At 40.2% G+C, this 17,622-nt stretch overlaps 1 protein-coding gene across 6 annotated transcripts in view; it reads right to left on the minus strand.

Moving 5' to 3' along the window:
* RAF1 (Raf-1 proto-oncogene, serine/threonine kinase) overlaps positions 1 to 17,622 on the minus strand; it is a 38,252-nt gene that overhangs the window by 2,604 nt on the left and 18,026 nt on the right. For 3 of the 6 annotated variants that reach the window (XM_014260444.2, XM_014260442.2, XM_014260443.2), the window contains exons 3-17: positions 17,021 to 17,236; positions 16,183 to 16,295; positions 15,074 to 15,176; positions 13,373 to 13,530; positions 12,370 to 12,468; positions 10,780 to 10,933; positions 9,260 to 9,319; positions 7,455 to 7,482; positions 7,236 to 7,363; positions 6,071 to 6,188; positions 4,782 to 4,866; positions 3,738 to 3,914; positions 2,891 to 2,937; positions 1,411 to 1,529; positions 65 to 196 (exon numbers count right to left, since the gene is read on the minus strand). In XM_014260444.2, coding sequence (XP_014115919.1) covers positions 65 to 196; positions 1,411 to 1,529; positions 2,891 to 2,937; positions 3,738 to 3,914; positions 4,782 to 4,866; positions 6,071 to 6,188; positions 7,236 to 7,363; positions 7,455 to 7,482; positions 9,260 to 9,319; positions 10,780 to 10,933; positions 12,370 to 12,468; positions 13,373 to 13,530; positions 15,074 to 15,176; positions 16,183 to 16,295; positions 17,021 to 17,227 — 1,728 coding nt within the window. In that variant the 5' untranslated portion in view covers positions 17,228 to 17,236. The remainder of the gene's footprint in view (positions 1 to 64; positions 197 to 1,410; positions 1,530 to 2,890; positions 2,938 to 3,737; positions 3,915 to 4,781; positions 4,867 to 6,070; positions 6,189 to 7,235; positions 7,364 to 7,454; positions 7,483 to 9,259; positions 9,320 to 10,779; positions 10,934 to 12,369; positions 12,469 to 13,372; positions 13,531 to 15,073; positions 15,177 to 16,182; positions 16,296 to 17,020; positions 17,237 to 17,622) is intronic. The other 3 variants (XM_014260446.2, XM_088061779.1, XM_088061780.1) reach the window with 3 other exon arrangements.

Raw genomic sequence — 17,622 nt, forward strand, 5'->3', positions numbered from 1 at the left:
CTCGAGGCCAAGGGGATGTGCCATGGCCAGAAATAAACTGGAGTGTTCCCAGAGGGTTCTTCACCTGATCTCTGTTGTTGATGTGGGAGTAGGGCAGCTCTCCTGTCATCAGCTCATATAACACTATTCCATAGGAGTAGACATCTGACTGGAAGCTGAAGGGGTTGCTGTCCTGCATCCGGATCACTTCGGGGGCCTGGCAGGGGGGAAAAACAAATTATGAACAAAAAACAAAAGCACAGGATAAGGGAAAGTATTTGGGAAGCAGAGACAGCGAGTTCAGCAAGAAATGAGTGAGCAAAGGGTACCCCCAAATCTTTGATGAGTTTACCTAAAGCTCTGGAGAAGCTCAGGCAGGGCTACTCCACATCTTATTAAAAATATCAATATAGTTCAGAGCACACAAAAAATCAATGCTTTAAATGAACAAGCATTTTGTCATTAGAAAAAAATATTATTTGATTTTGCAATGTTTATTGACTCATGTTGCACCTTACACAAAGCTGAGCCTGAGTTTACCATCAGTTCCTAAACTGGTATCAAGGTTAAAGGGGAAAAACACAAAACTCTGATCTCTTGTGAATTGATACCAAAACATGGTCAGGAAATGCGAAAGCCAAACACAAAACAGCACACATTGAAGATCAGGGAAGAAATGCAGGAACATTTTAACATATTTGTGAAATTATGAAGCTTCTTAAAATAAGCAATGTCAGATGATTGAACAAAACAAGGTGTGAACCATCAAAAGAACTTTCCCATTGGCTAAGAATTTTTTTTCCCTCCTAAAGAATTCCCTCAATTATTGAGCAAAGCACTAAAGTACAACAGCATAAAAACCACAATAAGGGATCACAGGAACTTCCCAGGAAACAGGAACAACCTCCCCTTCAATGACAGCTCAGCAAAGATGGGCTATAAATGACTAAAATAAATACATTTTTAAAAAAGCCTACAATGGGCAAATATACAGGTTGGTTTTTTTCCCCTCAAGGTCTGTTTCACGTACACAAATACATTGCATACCATTGGGTAAATTAGTTTTAAATCCTTTTATGGAAAGTTTTCAAAAATTTGGCTTTTTCTCCAATTTTTCTAAAGGAAAGAACATTTTTGCTTCTGGAACTTTGTTTCAGGTGATGTGTGTATTTTACAGAGCACAAAACAGTCTTAAGCCAAGCATCCTGATATTTTTAATCCACATTTCCACACTGGCAGCCCTATTTAAAATAACTCACAATCCCCAATGGAGAATCCACAGGTGCCTACTTTGCACAATTCCTCCAGCACTTCCAACCTGTCCTACAGTTGGAATAAAAATCTACACAGGACTTACACACCTGAATGTTCCAGTGTTGAAGGGACAGATGCATGAGGAGAATATTGAAAAGCAGGGAATGTTTTGCTCACCATCCACAGGATCGAGCCCGTGGGCTGCTCCACCTGCTGGGATCCACTCCACCTGGATTTTACAGTTGCCAGACCAAAGTCTCCTATTTTCACTGTGAGGCCTTCATGAAGAAATATATCTGTAGTTTTGTTAAAGAAACTGCAAAAAATTGAGTCAACAGTTCTGTATTTTCTGACCTGACTAGCAAGTGCTGCTTGTTTTGTTTAAACCTGCTGTGAGCTGTATGTGAAACAAAGGAAAAGGGATTTTATGGCAGCCACGCTTAAATGAACATTTAACACTAAACCAGAGCAGATGTTCCAGCATTACTGGTAGATTTATCTTTATGGTGAATCAACAGTTCTTTACCATCCATGGCTGCAGCTCCTTAAATAACTGGTGCTGAGAAAGGGTAACAGCACAGAGGTCTCACAACTCAAAAATTAAAAGTAAGAAAAGAACAATTACAAGGAGAAGTATCAAAATAAAATCTATTTCCATAAAGTTCTCTGGCAGATCTCCTGAGACTGAAGTATGATTTTAACTGGAAATATATCCAGACTATTTATAATTATCTCCTTCATGGGTCTGTTGGTTATTGATTACCAGCAATTTCTTTGCTGGGGTTATCTTAAGAAGATATCATTGAATGATTTCACTTAGGAATGTTTTAAGAAAGATAATTCAGAAATATAAACATAACTGACTCCTCATTTCTGTGTCAGGAGCAGAGCTAATTTATTTCACAAAAATGGTCTTTATTAGGAATATCAAATTTCTGGTCTCCTATACAGTAAAACAATTAGGGTTTGTTTTTTTTTTTATTTTAACTGAAAATGGAATCCACTGATATTCTGGAACTACTGAACTTGGCAGATTTTTTTTTATGATGACATTTGCCAAAACATCCTGCTCACATTTGATGGAAGGAAGCCCCAATTCCTGCTGATAGCTCCATGGATGTTCTGGTAATTGCAAAATTAAGCATTTCAAAGGTGAAAGGCATCAGCTCACAACATTTTCACTCCAGATGTGTTACTAAATAGATATTTTTGCACAAAATATAATGGTAAAAGGCTGCCTTTTCTTGAGTTTAAAGTAAGATTTTTGGCTTCATTTCTGCCAGTTATGTGAGGAGTTCTAAATATATTAAAAAAAACCACAAGAAACAGAAACAAATCCATGTGTGCACACAGAGGAACAGGCACACACACCTCCCATCAATGAGAAGAGCAGCATTTGGGTACCAGAGGATTGAATAAACCCCATTTAAGTAAAATAAGAGATTTCTGGAGCACAACTGTTGCACATCTTTATCCCAAGTGTGGTAAACAAGCACAGATGTTCTGTGGAAGTTGTTCCTAGCTCATCACAGGGATTGCCCATTAGTAGTTAGAGATATAAATATATTTAAAATACCTATTGCAACCCCCACAGAAAGCTCCACAGTAACAATAAATCACTCCCTCCCTGCAGAGAATCGAGCTTCAGGAAGGATACTATTGGATTTCATGTCTCTGTGGATGATGTTCTTTGCATGTAAATAGCTGTGAAGGGAAAAGCACAAGAGCCATTAGCAGGGCTGCTCACAAAGAGCATTCTCATTCCCCCAGTTTATTACACACCCAATCCCTTCACACACCTCTGGCTTTCCATGAGCCTGCTCTGGGAACAAAGAAATGGAGCTGTGCAGTAAAGAAATGTCAGGAAAGAGTGGCACAAGTTCCATTAACCCTGGAAAACTGGGACTGTCCTCATACCCATGAAATCTGCAGCCTGTGCTGAAGCTGACCGTTCCCAACTGCCTGCACTGAAATGTGCCCAGTTTTCTGCTGTCTGACTGGAAACCTGGGCCCTCATCTACAAAATTAATGAGCTCTGGCAGCAGCAGCTGCTTCTGTGCTCTCAGCATCAGAGAACAAGGGCTGAAAGCAGAGAGGTGGGGCCTGAAGCAACTCAGACAGCTGGAACTGCTTCCAAAAACATCTGGGTGAGTCCTGTGGGACAGAGCAGCCAGCCCGATCTCATCTCACAAAGCATCAATCAGTGTGTGTCAAACACTGCAGCATTCCAGTAACACAGGGGAGGAAAAGCCCCTGCATTCTGTATTTAGAACAGGATTTCATCTGCTGCTCCACAGCAAGACCTCAAGCTGCAAAAGCAGAAAAAATAGAGAAAACATAACTGATAAAAGACACGAGCCTAAGGCAAAAATCCATGGGAAAAGGAACTAAATCAAAGCACAACTACAGCCAGCAGTGCTGAGGGAAGAATCTCTCCTTGAGCCCACCTGAGCTATCTCAGCACTCTGTACTGAGGGATGGGGAAGGAAGGGGATCCCACTCACTCCATGCCCTGCGCGGTCTGGCGGGCGATGTCGATGAGCTGGAACATCTGGAACTTGGTCTCCTGCACGTGCAGATGTTTGTAGAGGCTGCTGCCCTCGCACCACTGCGTGACAATGGCCAGGTTGTCCTTGGTCATGTAGCCCATGAAGAGCAGGATGTTCACGTGCCGGGTCTTCCTAACAGAGCAGCACCAAGAGCAATCAGTGCCCACATCAGAAACGCTTTAAAGGCTTCTCAAAATGCACTCCTGGCCAAATGGATTTCATCTTTGGAATCCTAAGTCAACGTGTGACTGAAATTTGGGCTTACAAATAATTAAAATATACCACAGTTGCTGTTATTTTTCTTTTTTTTTTTTCAGCTGTTTTGCTTTGATTTTTAGTTACAATACTTCCCTTTAGTTATTTAAACTCAACATTTAAGAAAAGGATGTCTGAAAATTCAAATGGTTTCATATCAATAAGCAACAGTAACACTTGCAAGTGGTATTAGAAGATATTGCAATGGCAGAAATCATCCTGAAAGCTGGGAAAAAGTGCCAGCTTTAGGTAGAAGACTGAATCCAAAGAGGAAACCAAAGGATAACTATAAACCCTAAAGGAATTATCAGATTAGGAGATGGTTTTTATGTCTCTACTTGGTTCTTTTTCAGGAGTAACATTCCAGACACGTCATTAGACACTTAAAAAGCCTCAGGATTTGAGAGCAGAAAACAGTTTCACTGGTCAGTGTAGGTGTTATGGGGGGGAAAAAAGTTACTATGCTGCAATTTTAAGAGGAACAGTTCAAGTATTTTGCCTGGTGGTGACAATTAGGGCAGAATTTATTCATCCTCACTTTTACTGCCCAGTGTGGCCTGAACAAGTGGGTGTTAAGAGACCACAAAAGTACTCTGAACTATGACTGTCTTTTTTATTCTTCTCTGGAAATCCGCTTTTTGTGCCTATCACACACAGAACATTGGGCCAGAAGGCTCCAAGGAGGGCTGGGAGTCAATTGCAGCACCTGGAATATCAGAATTTAGCAGTGAAACTCCAACTCACCTCAGTACAGCCACTTCATTCCTGAAAGCCTGAAACTGTTCTGGGGTTGGGTCTACAACCTTTAGGATTTTCACTGCTACATCCCCTGGAAATAAAATTACCACAAAAGTTACTGAAAATGCACCTTTCCTTTCCTCTTCAAAATGGCATTAATAAACAAGGTAATTAAAATTCCTCATTTGTGCACAGCACACCTCTACTAATCTGTAGAAAGGTCAAGATTTCCCTGCAGACAAATTTCTGTGGTATCAAGCAATTATAATTTACCTGAATTTCAGTCTAATGGAAAAAGTCATTAATTAATTATTCACACACCTCCCTTCTAATTTTAAAGGCTATGTTTGGCTAGAGTGCTTTTTGCAGGATATATGTACACACACCTTTGTGGTTTTACTAACAAATTTAAATTTTGTTTATATATATAAACTTCATTTGAACACATTAGAAAACCCCCCACCTCTCCTTCATGCAGAATTTAATTGAATTCTTGATACTTGAAGACATGTGAATGTTCTATTAAAATTAAATCTTAATATAAATTTCTTTTTTATTATGAAATCTTACTGAACTTATTTTTCCTCTTGATTTCTGTGTCCCAATTTAGTTCCATTATGAAAGTCAGAAACTCTTCATTACTTTTAGTGTAACAAGAGTGCTTCCCTTGCTGCTGACAGTATTTGAGCTTTGAGACAGGCAAGTGTTTACTCATTAAAAATAGAGAGCAGCAGGTAAGTTTCAAGCTTTGTTTTGCCAGCTCTTTTTCTTGCAATACTGCTATTTAAATTAGGGCCTGGAGGGCCTTTTCTGTGTTTTTCTTTTCAAAATCACAAACTGTGAATTTAGAAACAAATTCTGCAGCTCTGCAGGGTGCCCGTTTTCAAAATATTCCCACTACCTACAGATCAAACTCTCACATTAAGCATTTTTTCACTGAAAAAACTCCTCAACTTATGCTGACTTCCTTTCCCTCCCACCTTGAAATGAAGCATGCTAATTAAACCACAAAGGTTTTAAGAGAAGGTAAATATCATTTAACAGCAGGCTGTGGAATTTCCCTGCTAACAGAAAATAAACTCTTTTCAGAGAGCAAGCTGGTGTGGAACATGGGAATGAAGAGATCAGTGGAGTGAAAATGGAGATGCAGCTGCTGAGATTCAGGTTTTGGTGTCTGTGCTTTGCTCTTACAAAGCAGCTCCTGCTTCTGGTCTGGTGCCTCTGGAGGCAGATGAGCACCCAGCAGCCCTAAATCCATTTTCCCTGGGTTGCTGTCCCCCCAGATCAAAACTCACCATGCCACTTGCCCTTGTAAACTGTCCCAAAAGAGCCTGAGCCTATCCTGGTGGAGAGCATCACTTCACTGGCTTCTATTTCCCAGTAGTAACTGGAGTCTCTCTGTCCACGAGGCCTCTGTAACAACAATTCACAGGGATTTAATTTTTAATCACTTGCATTATTCACACAAAAAAAAATTAAGTAACTCCCTTCACACACTTTCAAGATGACCTGAAACCTTGAGGGGTTTGTCCTGCAGTTTGGAGTTTTGTTTTTCTGGTCAGTTTGAGAGGGGTGGTGAGGGATTTTAGCAAAAAACCCAAACAACAAATCAACACATTTTCTTGGATGTCTTGAACTGTTTATGAAGTTCATGAATGTCTGCACTAGAAAATTAAACCCTAATTTGAGATCCTAAAAGGAATATATATTTCATGATCAATTATTTAAAAACATCTGAAATATTTAACAAAGTGGTTTTTTTCAAAATTACAATGCTGGAATTCTGGAACTCTTACATATTTAAATGGAATAAGCCAAACATTTACATGAAAGCAAAATTCTCAAATGTCTAAGTGAGCAAAAAACTGTGAATCCCACTAAGCAACTGTATTTTCATTGTGAAAATAGTTTATTGAAAGCTTATAAGCCTTTAAAAATTTTAAGGTATCATCAATTATTATTCTAACTCTTCTTTCTTTCCCCCCACCCCTAAGATTAAATCAAATCTTTGAGGGAAAAGTTGCATTTTGTAAAATCTGGTTTTCCCTGAGACATTTGACTTTCCTATGAAAACAAAGACATTGTCAATATCCACTTTTTATGGAAACATCACAGTTCAAATAGTGCTAATAAAGCAAATTTTAAATATATTAAAACTGAAACAAAAAGATGCAACCTCTGAAGATTTAAAAGGTAATCGTTGGACCTGCACTGACAATGTCACACCACTGCCTGAAATTCATTTCCAACCCAGAACACTTTGTTCTGAGTATTTATAACCCAGGGCAATAATGGCCTCATTCCCAAATTAATTACAATTAAATTGCTCCTGTATACACACTGCAGGGCAACCCAATATTACCTGCACCTTTCAGTGCAGCAATTGATCCCAACATACCACTCCACCCAGCACAGTTTAACCATTAATTGTTTCATTAAAACAAATATCACTATACTTACAATTTTGTTTTTTTCTTGTGTGTTAGATCCAGGGGCTCTCTCTCTTTGGGCTGGGACTGGGGTTTTAGGCTGAGACCAGCCAGTTGGGCTCATATTGTTAGGACTTCCAGACAGAGCAGAGGGTGAGGCTTTAAGATAAAAAGACAAGAAAACAGTTTATGGACAAGAAAACAACCAAATCAAATCATATTAGAAAATGTTAAATTTTTGAAACCATACCTGATTCACTATGGCTTCGAATTGCATCCTGCAACAGAGAAGATGGATAATAAAGTTAATAAATATAAGAGAGCACACAAAGGAACAAGCAGGGCTGGTGTGGAAATTGCTGGGCCCGTTTTGGTCAAGTGCAATACAGTTACTGGACAACAGCTCCAGGACTGGGGATTTTCCCATCACACCAATCCTGCAGGACACCCATGCAATTTGTGAATTCTACAGAACAGGGAAGAGATTCACAGCATATTGAAGGACAGCTACCAAAAAGGAAAGAGAAAAAAAAGGACACAAAACAAGAACCACCAGCAGCAATACTGTCTTCACTCCCCCTGCACTTCATGCTCGTGTTCCAGGTGTGGACAGAGCTCCTGGGATGGCCTCTGTCCCCAGGGGACAACTCCCAGCTTTTCGGGTTCAAAGTAGGACTTTTAAAACCCCCCAAAATATTCCAACTCAATATCCATTGTGAAATAACTCTACATACTACTTCAACCCCATAAAAAGGCTACATCAAGTGCCCCTGCACAAACCCCTCTCCTTTCCCAAGCACATTCCCACAGGGAATTTGGCATTTGAGCAGTGTTTTCCCACAGGTCACCAGGACAGTGCCACAAGTGTCACCTCATGCCACGGGCACAACACAACTCTACAGCCATGCACAAAAGAGAACTAAGCTCTGACAAACAGCACTGCACAGCTTTTCTCACCTGCCATTTGTATTATCCCAAAGTACAAACAGGAAAGGGAAAATATCCAGGGACTGTGTAAGTACAAAGCAAGAACATGCACTACAGAGAGGTTAAACACTGTCAAAGTTAACAGAAGTCAATTCAAACTAACTAACTAACTAGTAGAATAATAAATGTATGATTTCACAGAAGGACAGAACAAGCCCACATTCCACTCCACAGTTTCAAATTAAGATTATCATTACCCTTAGCAAAGATTCAGTTATGAAATGCATTGTTTTAGCTAATTAGTTGCATTCACCCAGGCTGGACTAAGTACAGAATTCTTATTCAATACCCACTGCCACTGCTCCACACCTGAGTGAATTAAAATCTGCACGAACTACCAATAAAGAACTCTTCAATTTATCACTTTTGTTCATTTTAAGGATAATAAAATCCTTTCAGAACCTGAATAATAAGTGATTGGTTTTGTACATCAGCCAGAGAATGTAACTGCTTTCAAGGAAGCTGGCAAAGGATAACAAAAGAATTTAAATTGTTTCTCATACTTATCTATATGGAGTTCTTACTTTGAAAAAGTATTTTTGAGCTTCAATCCTGATGTGAATATTTGCTTATTTGCTTCTGAATTCAACAGCGAACAAACCAAACCCCCTGTTCTTTAGAGCTGTTCTTACAACACAAATAACACCATCCCCAGTGCTGTAGTCTGTCAACTTTACTTTGATGGGAAATAAAAACAGTACAACGTGTTCTTAATCTCAGGGCTTTGGATGGGTACAGTCAATAGAAATCATTTCCAGAGGGAAAAAGCCACCCAATGGATGTGTTTTGAGAAGGTTTTGCTTTAAAGGCTGTGTGACCCAATGCATTCTAATCCAAGCCTATTCACATTCAGAGGAGGATGAACTCAGCCAGATCAACTCAACATGAAGCTCTTTATCAATTTGCCTCTTCCAATTAACAGCCTCAGTATTTGAGTAAAAACATGCTGGAAAGATTCTCATCAAATCAGCTCCAGATTAAACACTTCACGTGGACACTGCCATGGCTTACAAGTTATAGCAATCCTGTTAATCACAAGAAAACAAAAGGCACCAAGGAAATACCTACTCTTCCCCTCAAACAAAAGCGTCTGCACCAGGAGCTGGGAGAAGCATTCAGGCTGTTATTCTAGGCCAACACAGTAAGAGATAAAAGAAAAGAACAGAGGAAGTATAAAAAAATATTTTTAAAAATTAAATGTTAGGCTAAATGAAAGAAAAAGTAACTTAATTTGCTTGATAAATGATAATTAAGTGCAGTACAATTTTTAAGTATTCCTGCTCAAAGCCAGAGGTTCACTAGGATCTATCCTTGGGTAAACCACTTTTTTATGATGGTTTTTGATCCTGGTGTACTGGAAAGTCTCTGCTACTTTCTTTCTGCATTGCTTTGAGGTCTTTTAAAAGCCTTCAGGACATATCAACTATTTTTATGATAATGAGAAGAGCTAGCATAAGAAAGTATTTCTGTCTTTACCACTCTGCAAAAAGAATAAAGAAAGCAATGTCTCCTTAAAGACTCATCACTCTACCAAGGTCAGTAATTCAGATTTTCTTGAGTGCTTCATTGTGGTTTGTGCCATCAAAGATGGCCAGACAAGCCTCTGAAGCATCAGAAAGGGCTGGGAGCCAAAGAAACCCAAAGAGAAAGGGAAAACACCTTTCCCCATAAACCCAGCTGAAAGCCTCTGATCAAAAATGCTTCTTGGGGCTGCAGGGCACTTTGGTTCTGCTGCCAAGGTCCAGAGGAATTCTCTAACTCACTTCAGAGCACCTCCTCAGAGCATCTCCACGAAGCCCATAAATCACCAGCTGAAGATGCAGGTGAACTCAGCACTCTAAGGCTTTTACGCGGCCTCCAGAGTTTTTAAACCATTCCAGAGGCAAAAGCAACAAACAGTGCTTGCTCTCTTTTCCAAGTCCTGCAGCTCAGCATTTTTTTCTGCCAGCCTTTCCTGCACACCAGTTTGTTACGGTTATCACAAAACAAAATTAAAGAAACCCAGCCACTTTAGGCCTGAGAATTTGTCCCTCAGTCTAAGGTAAGAAAATAAAAGAAAAAGGTGCTTGAAGGCAAGAACAGCAGAAATAGTCTCAGACAGAGCTGGTTTCAGCCCACAGGCCCAGAACAGTCATTAATTCCATACAGGTGTAACACAAAACAGATGACCAGGAAGCTTTGACCTGAGCATTCCAAGTCCAAGAACTACACCCAGACTTAGGGCACCTTTAGTCTGATTTAAAATTAACACCAGCCCCACCCCCAAATCTTTAAAAACTTTTAAATTCAGAAGAACATTTTTAGACATGTCTAAAATGCATTTCTTCACAAAACTGAGCTTAAGTGTTAAGCTCTACCCCATCTTTATACACCCCTAGAATTTACCAATTACTCCAGCAAAGTTGATAGACTGCAAGAATTAATTATTAACTTCTTAAGCAAATGTGTCTCCCAAACTCTTCACCACTCAGCCAACTGAGGCAAACAGTGAGCAAATGAGAGGAAGGGCAGGAAGGAAAAGCACCCAGTGCCTATGAATGGGCAGTGGCAGTTTTAGCTGAGCTCTGTGCTCTTTGCCCCAGCGTTACCTCGATGATCCGGCTGTCCACAGGCATCGTGGTGCTGACCATGTGCACATTTGGGGTGGATGTGGAGCGCTGTCTTTGGGACAGAGAGCCCTCAGAGGAAGGGTTGGATGGGTTGAAAGTGAAGGCATGAGGTGTAGAATACCTGTGCTGGGAGCTGAGAAAGAAACAGAGACAAAAGGGAGAGTTGTGGTTATTTTCTTTTCCCTCCGGCAAGTGAAAAACACTGATCAATGTAACCTGCCCAAAAGCAATATACAAACAATTCCAAGCAGAGAAAAAGCTGGGATTTACACATCAACTCAACTATTTGGTCAGCTGAATCATTCCCAGTTTAATTTAAGAAATAAATTTGAAAAACTTGAAGATCTTGTCAGCTCACCTGTTTAATTAGTGTGTTTAGCTGAGGTCTGTCTTTGCTGCTACAAGTTTTGCCACAGTTCACCTCAATCCCCATCAAATCACATTTAATACACTGACAAAATACTGGCTCTGAGAGATGAATTCAGGACTGTGAAATTAAACAAACTGCTCATTTCAAGCCAGTTAAATGCACAGCTTAAGAGCTAAGCCCTGAATTTGTAAAGCTTTGCAAGACTGTTCAATGGTTTGCACAGAACAGCCAGCAAGGAAGTCATGAAACCCAACACCAGTTAAAAGGAGGCCAAGACTAAAATCCAGCTCAACAAAGAGTCATAAATCACAGCTAAGGCCACTCAGACCATAAGGATCCCTGAACACAAATGTTTCTTAACTGAAACAGACCAGCCTTCACAAAACCCTTCAAAACATCTATAAAGTTAATAAGTCACTGTTCAACAACACTGGAAATAAGAGTAAGATGGCAAAGATCAATTCTTGATGCAGTTCCCATTACAATAAAGAAATAAATACGTATAACCATTTACAAGTCAGCTACGTGCTCTGTGCCTCATTCCTGACCAGATTTTTCAAATGGGTGCAGAAAAAACAAAAGCTGGCCTGCTCTCTTCAGCCTCTAGAATTTCAAGGGAAAGAATACAGGCACACGTTAGGGTCAGGGGACAGGCCCCTTGGAAAGGGACACAGGTTTCATTATCAGCACTTAAAACTACAGGAATGTTCTCTTTAGGTATCAGAATTTTCTTTAAGAGGAGTATATTTTCAGTTCCCACTGTTCTCTCTTTAAACTCCTATCTGTCATCATAATATCAGAGCATTCTTTTATTTATGGATGTGAATCATCCACCATGAGACACAAACCCTCAATGCATGCTACCTGATCAGATAAAATTAATTCACAAAAATGCCAAGAGGGAGCCTTGGATTTTCTTAGGCAGGGAAACAAAGGTCTCCAAAAAGCCTTTAATACTCTACCTTAAAATTTTAAGGCTAAAAATTGAAGATATAAAATCTCAAATCAATGCTTTGGTGGATCTAAGAACAAGAAAGAATCATCTGTGATGAAGTGGTGTTGCTGCCTTGCACATTCATCCCAACCTTCTATCAGACTGCTCTGCTTTGGAGGAGCTGGGGGTCTTTAGTTGCTTTGGGTTGATTGTTTTGAAAGAAGTGTATTTCCCAAAGGAGAAATGACAGGAAATACAAGCTTACCTAACAGGTATCCGGGAGACAGACTCCCGCATCCGTCTCATTGTCAAGGGAGGTAGTGCAGGGACACCACTGTCACTGATATTTGAATTTGGGAACAATCTGAAATATCAACAAAAACAATTACAATTTCAACTGCTACACTACCTCCTGTACAATGCTCTTGAAAGCTGAAATTTTAAAGGGCTGTTTCTTTGCAGCACGATTAACTTCATGAACACATTCCTATCTTTACATCTTGTTTTTCCTCTGTACAACTAAAACCTCTGCCTTCAGACTCCCAGAGAAAAGTTCCACATGTTCTTTCAAAACTTGAGAGACAAAATCTTTTTGTATCATACTTCAGATTTTCCTGAAAGGGTATTTGACACAATTAAGTTCTATTAAAGCCAGGTAGCACCAAGTGGCACAAGCCATCCTGCACTCCTTAGTATGAGAAAATGCAGAACTACATGACCTAGTTATAAAAAAATACAACCACTAAGACACATAAAAACAATTACAGGCTGTAACACTTTTGCATAAAAGGGCTTCTAACATAATAACTTTCAACTTTTTGTGACTGGTATTAGGAAAGTATTATCCTCCATCTGTTTTCTCACCAGTGTCAGAAGCTGAGGTGTAGAACAGGTGAACACCAGTGTTTCCAACAGCTAAAATCCAACTGAATCATGGCCTGGTTTATTCCTAATGAGTTGTGTGAGAGGAATTGCTGTCCCCCTGTTCAAACAGGGCCCTGGAGCAACTGCCTGTTCATTCAAAGTGTTTGTTTGCTTGTCCCAGAATTTTAAAATCCAGAGCAAGAACAAAATGCAGTTGATGTGCATGGCCTTCTCCCCTGGGAACAGACTCTCATTGCTGGCTGTTTCATGAGATCAATCCACAATTCTGCACACTGAGCACAGGGATTGCCTTCCCAACAACCCAAAAGGATCTCTGTGATCAGAGATACAAAACCAGCTGTCACCCAGAATTGCTACTGCCAATAAAAAGGAGCAGTCCTTACAAGAGCTGCCTGATGTTGCTCCAGTCCACACACATGGTTGGCACCTTGGTGCTGCAGTGCTCGTGGAATTTGTAGCCGCACGTCTGACACCGAAAGCCATTGAGCAGGAACTTCTGGCAGATGTCACAGAAGGCAAGCTTCAGAAATGTCTTCCGAGCCTGGGAAACACAGAAAGTGATTAATCTGAGCTAATTATCTCTTCATTAACTGAGATTTGGATCTTGAGAGCCCGAGAGAAATAAATAACCAAGCTAAAATGCTATCAGAGAGCCCCCATCTTGCTACCGAGCTTAAAACCATACTCAAATATTCTAGCATGGATTTCCAGTTTGGTTGGAAACCTGGAAAGTTTAGAAACACTGAAGGCTTTATTTACAAAAAAATAAAACAAGGGAAAAAACAAAAAAAGGACAAGTGTTCTGTCAAATGCAAAAGCAATGTTTTTGCTCAGCAAGGTGACAGAGCTGTGTGAGCCAAGAGCTGGGGTTTATGTTTGTTTTCAGCAGCACCAAAGAGCTGAAAGAGGATCAGACTGGAAGGCCCACCTCATTTTTTTTATTAGCCAAAACTCTTGGTGTTTATGACTAACCAATATCCTTTGCATGAGAAATAAATTCCTTAGTAATCAGAAACATCTAATGAATTTCTGCTTTTTTAAACTGAAGCCTACTTTGTTTTTTTAAAAGCTTATGAAGTATGAAAAAGTATGAAAATGAACCAAAGGGTTTCTTCCTCCAGAACCTACTGGAGAGGAAGGCTCCAAATTTCAGCTTCTTCCAGATCTGGAGGAAAAATACTCATTTTCTGCTGACCAACTGCAGATGATATTTCCTGTAGGTTTTTTTAAATGTAATGTAGATTTTGTTAATAAATCCTAATCCTTCTAATGAATGTAAATGACAATCCTTTAGGACTGTATTTCTAGAACAAAACAAGAAAAAAGCTAAAATATGGGCACAGAGTTCCTTCCCAGGGAGAAGACAATAACGCAGTATAAAGCTTTTAGAATTGGGCATTATCTTTTTCCAAAAAAAAAATAATTTAAAAAATTTTTAAAAATTAAAAAACCCACAAAGCACAAAACTACCTTCGACTTATTTGTTTTGTATGGAATAAATATATTTTTGAGAAGGAATTACAAAGTAAAGCCTTTCATTCCCCCATAGAACACTCTGTCAAATTACAAGGCAGCATTAGCTCACAAAATGTCATGACCTGCAGAATTAACAGCACCCCTGAATATCCAGCACAAATAATAAATACTGAACCATCAGTCCAATAAAGCTGCTGAACTTATCCAGCTTTTTTCTGACTGATGAGCCAGTGACTGAAAATGCAAATTTTCTCCATTTCCTGGACTTTAGACATGAGTATCTTACCAGAACAGTTACAGACATAGGTATTTATATAAAATAAAAATGGCAATAATCAGACCTGTGAGGAATATATACAATGTGAGCTCTGACAGTCTCTGACACCTGGGGAGCACCAGTGTAATAAATGTAATTGTGGCATTTCACTGCAAATTGATACTTAGGGGATGTTATTTGTGTGGAAGAGGGGTGAAAGAATCAACCACAACTTCTGAAAATCCCTGTGTCCAGAAAGCCAAAAGCTGTCTAATGCCCATAACATTATTTGGCCAAATCTGAGGTTCAACTGATAAAATTAGCACCAGTATACAGAGCAGGAGAAGCTTACAAAATTGTGTGTGGTGAGTGGGACGTGGTCAAGGAAGTCCACTCGCAGCTCCTCTCCAATCAGGGAGGCAGCATCTGTGTTCCAATCCAAACGCACTTTCTTTCTGAAAGAGAAAATGGGGACAACAAAATCACTTTGGAGATAAGTCTGGCCTCATAACAATTATGTTTTGTGAGTTTCCTTGAGTAAAATGAAAACAAATACCCAAAAAAGCATGGCCAACCTCTTACAGCGAGCTAGATAGATCTCAGTGTCTTTCACTCAAAAAATCAGAGGCAATTTGGAATACATTGCAAGTCACCTCTTTTTCTACTCATTTTTAACACATTATTTATTTATAAAATATTTGATACAAAGCACCTGGAAGCTTTAATGGAGTCACAGAAATACCATTATAAATATAACAGAAATTATCAGTGACAGCCTCAGTGACACAAAAACCATTATCAGGTGCTTGGGCACTGACTGGTGACCCCAGAATGGCCTCAGTTGCTCAGAGATGCAGCCCCACAAATGCCTGAGGCTGCAGGGAGCTTTAAGCCCAAGCCTTAGGAGGTTTGAAGTTAAGTGCATTAACTCCATGAGATACCTTCACTCCCTCAGCTTGTAAAACAATCATTTGGTATTTAATAGCAGCATCCCCGGTCCTACAAAAAAAATAAGGAATATCTGAGATTGAAATCCAAACATTGGGAAGTTGTAAAGGAATGAAGAGCCTTAACACAGCACACAGAACCATTCAGGGAAGTGAACTAAGGATCACTGACACTGAATTTACCAGCTACAAAGGTGGCACAGAAATGCACCTCAAATATGAAGGAAGGCATCACTTCATCTAGAGCATGGCAAAACCCTCACTAGGGGGCTGCAAGCACTTGAATGAACCCCTCCATTTTAAGTATTTTCAATATTTAGCTTTAACACAAAAATGAAATTGCCAATATACAGGAAGCTGACAGAGTTACCCTAGAAGGGGGCAAAGAAAGCAACACGAAGTCTTCACAACCAAACTGCTTTTAAAAGAAATTAGCAAGAGGGGAAGAAAACGTTACTGCTGCTGTTCCAAACCCAAGATTTTTACATTCTCTGGGAAGAACCTGCACTCTTACCCTTTTGGTTCAGCAAGAAGTCGAAAAACTGCACAGCATTCTGGCTGCAGACCTCTGACTTTCAGTGCCTTCATGAGACAGTCATGCAAGGTCATCCCATTTCGCACATTCACCTGTGACCAAAGGGAAAAAAAGCAGCAAAACATTTAGGCAGTGACTGCACAATTTCTTTAAGCTTTTTCAAGAGTGGAAGACCACTTTCTCATTTTCTTTAGAAATTCCAGGAAAACTGCACTAAGTGCACTTGTGTGCCCTCCTCCAAAGGACATTCTGAAGCCATTTCATAACTTCTCAGTTTCTTACAATGACTCTGTTTCTATGAAATACAATTTTACACAAGTAGGCAGCCTACAGAAGGAACAGAAATGCAGGCAAATTGAGTTACCTCAAGTACAGAAAAAGGTTTAATTTAGATTTCAGGGAACTTTGGGCAAGACTATTACTAGGTACACTCAGCTCCAAGAAACTGAAAATAAGCATTCCCTCAAGAAGTTTCACTTTGGCTTTAGCCCCCACACTTCATTGTGGGGGTTAAAAGGAGGAGGAAAATGACAGAATTGTCAGGCAGGCACCATTGTTTAGGTCAGCCAACAATGACTTTTATGCTCTTGTGCATCAGAAAATTCACAGCGTTGAGGCAGCGCAATACAGCTTCTCAAAATACAGATAAGCGTATGTTTACAATAAAATATATTCTCTAAAACCAACCAACTGCTGACCATCGCTTAATCACAGTAAGACCCTTTCGAAACCAGGCATTTCTCATGCCAGACCCACATCCCAGTGTCAGCAGTGGGAACAGGACAGTATTTCTAAGCTGAAGGCAGCACAGACTCACCACAGTGCGCTGCTTGTTGGGCAGGAAAACACGGATGGTGTTGCTGGTTTTGGACGTATCCGAGATTTTGCCATCGTCAGATGCACGGCGCTGGTAACCAAACTGCTGCACAATGGTTGGGGAGATGCAGTTGGGGCCATCAAAGACAGAATCCTTGAGTCCAAACCCATTGCTGATGGTCTTCCAAGCTCCCTGGATGTGCTCCATTGATCTGGCCTAAGGAAGATTGGGAGAGTCAGGGAAATGGCCATGTCCTTTGCTCTGAAATGGTGCTTTCTCTTCCTGACACAACAAACCTCAGGCTCTTCTGGAAGCATCTGAAGCTGCACTGCCTTGTGATGTGATCAAGCTACACGTGAGGGTGCAGCTCACCCACAGCTGACTCCTGAAAGCATTTGACCTCCCACACACCAACAGAGCACAAGGAACAGATGTGACTCCTCCCACCACACCTCAGGGTCACAGGAGCACTTCATCAGGTTCATCTACACACTGAGTGTCTGAAGGGCTTTCAGAAAGGCGGCCAGAACACAATCAGAGAATATCCTGAACTGGAAGGGACCCACACAGATCATCAGTCCCACCCCTGGCCCTGCTCAGAG

Source organism: Pseudopodoces humilis, chromosome 13 (assembly GCF_049639895.1).
Source record: "Pseudopodoces humilis isolate 2021_Gansu_Grassland_sample_001 chromosome 13, ASM4963989v1, whole genome shotgun sequence".
In the NCBI taxonomy this organism is placed as follows: Eukaryota; Metazoa; Chordata; class Aves; order Passeriformes; family Paridae; genus Pseudopodoces; species Pseudopodoces humilis.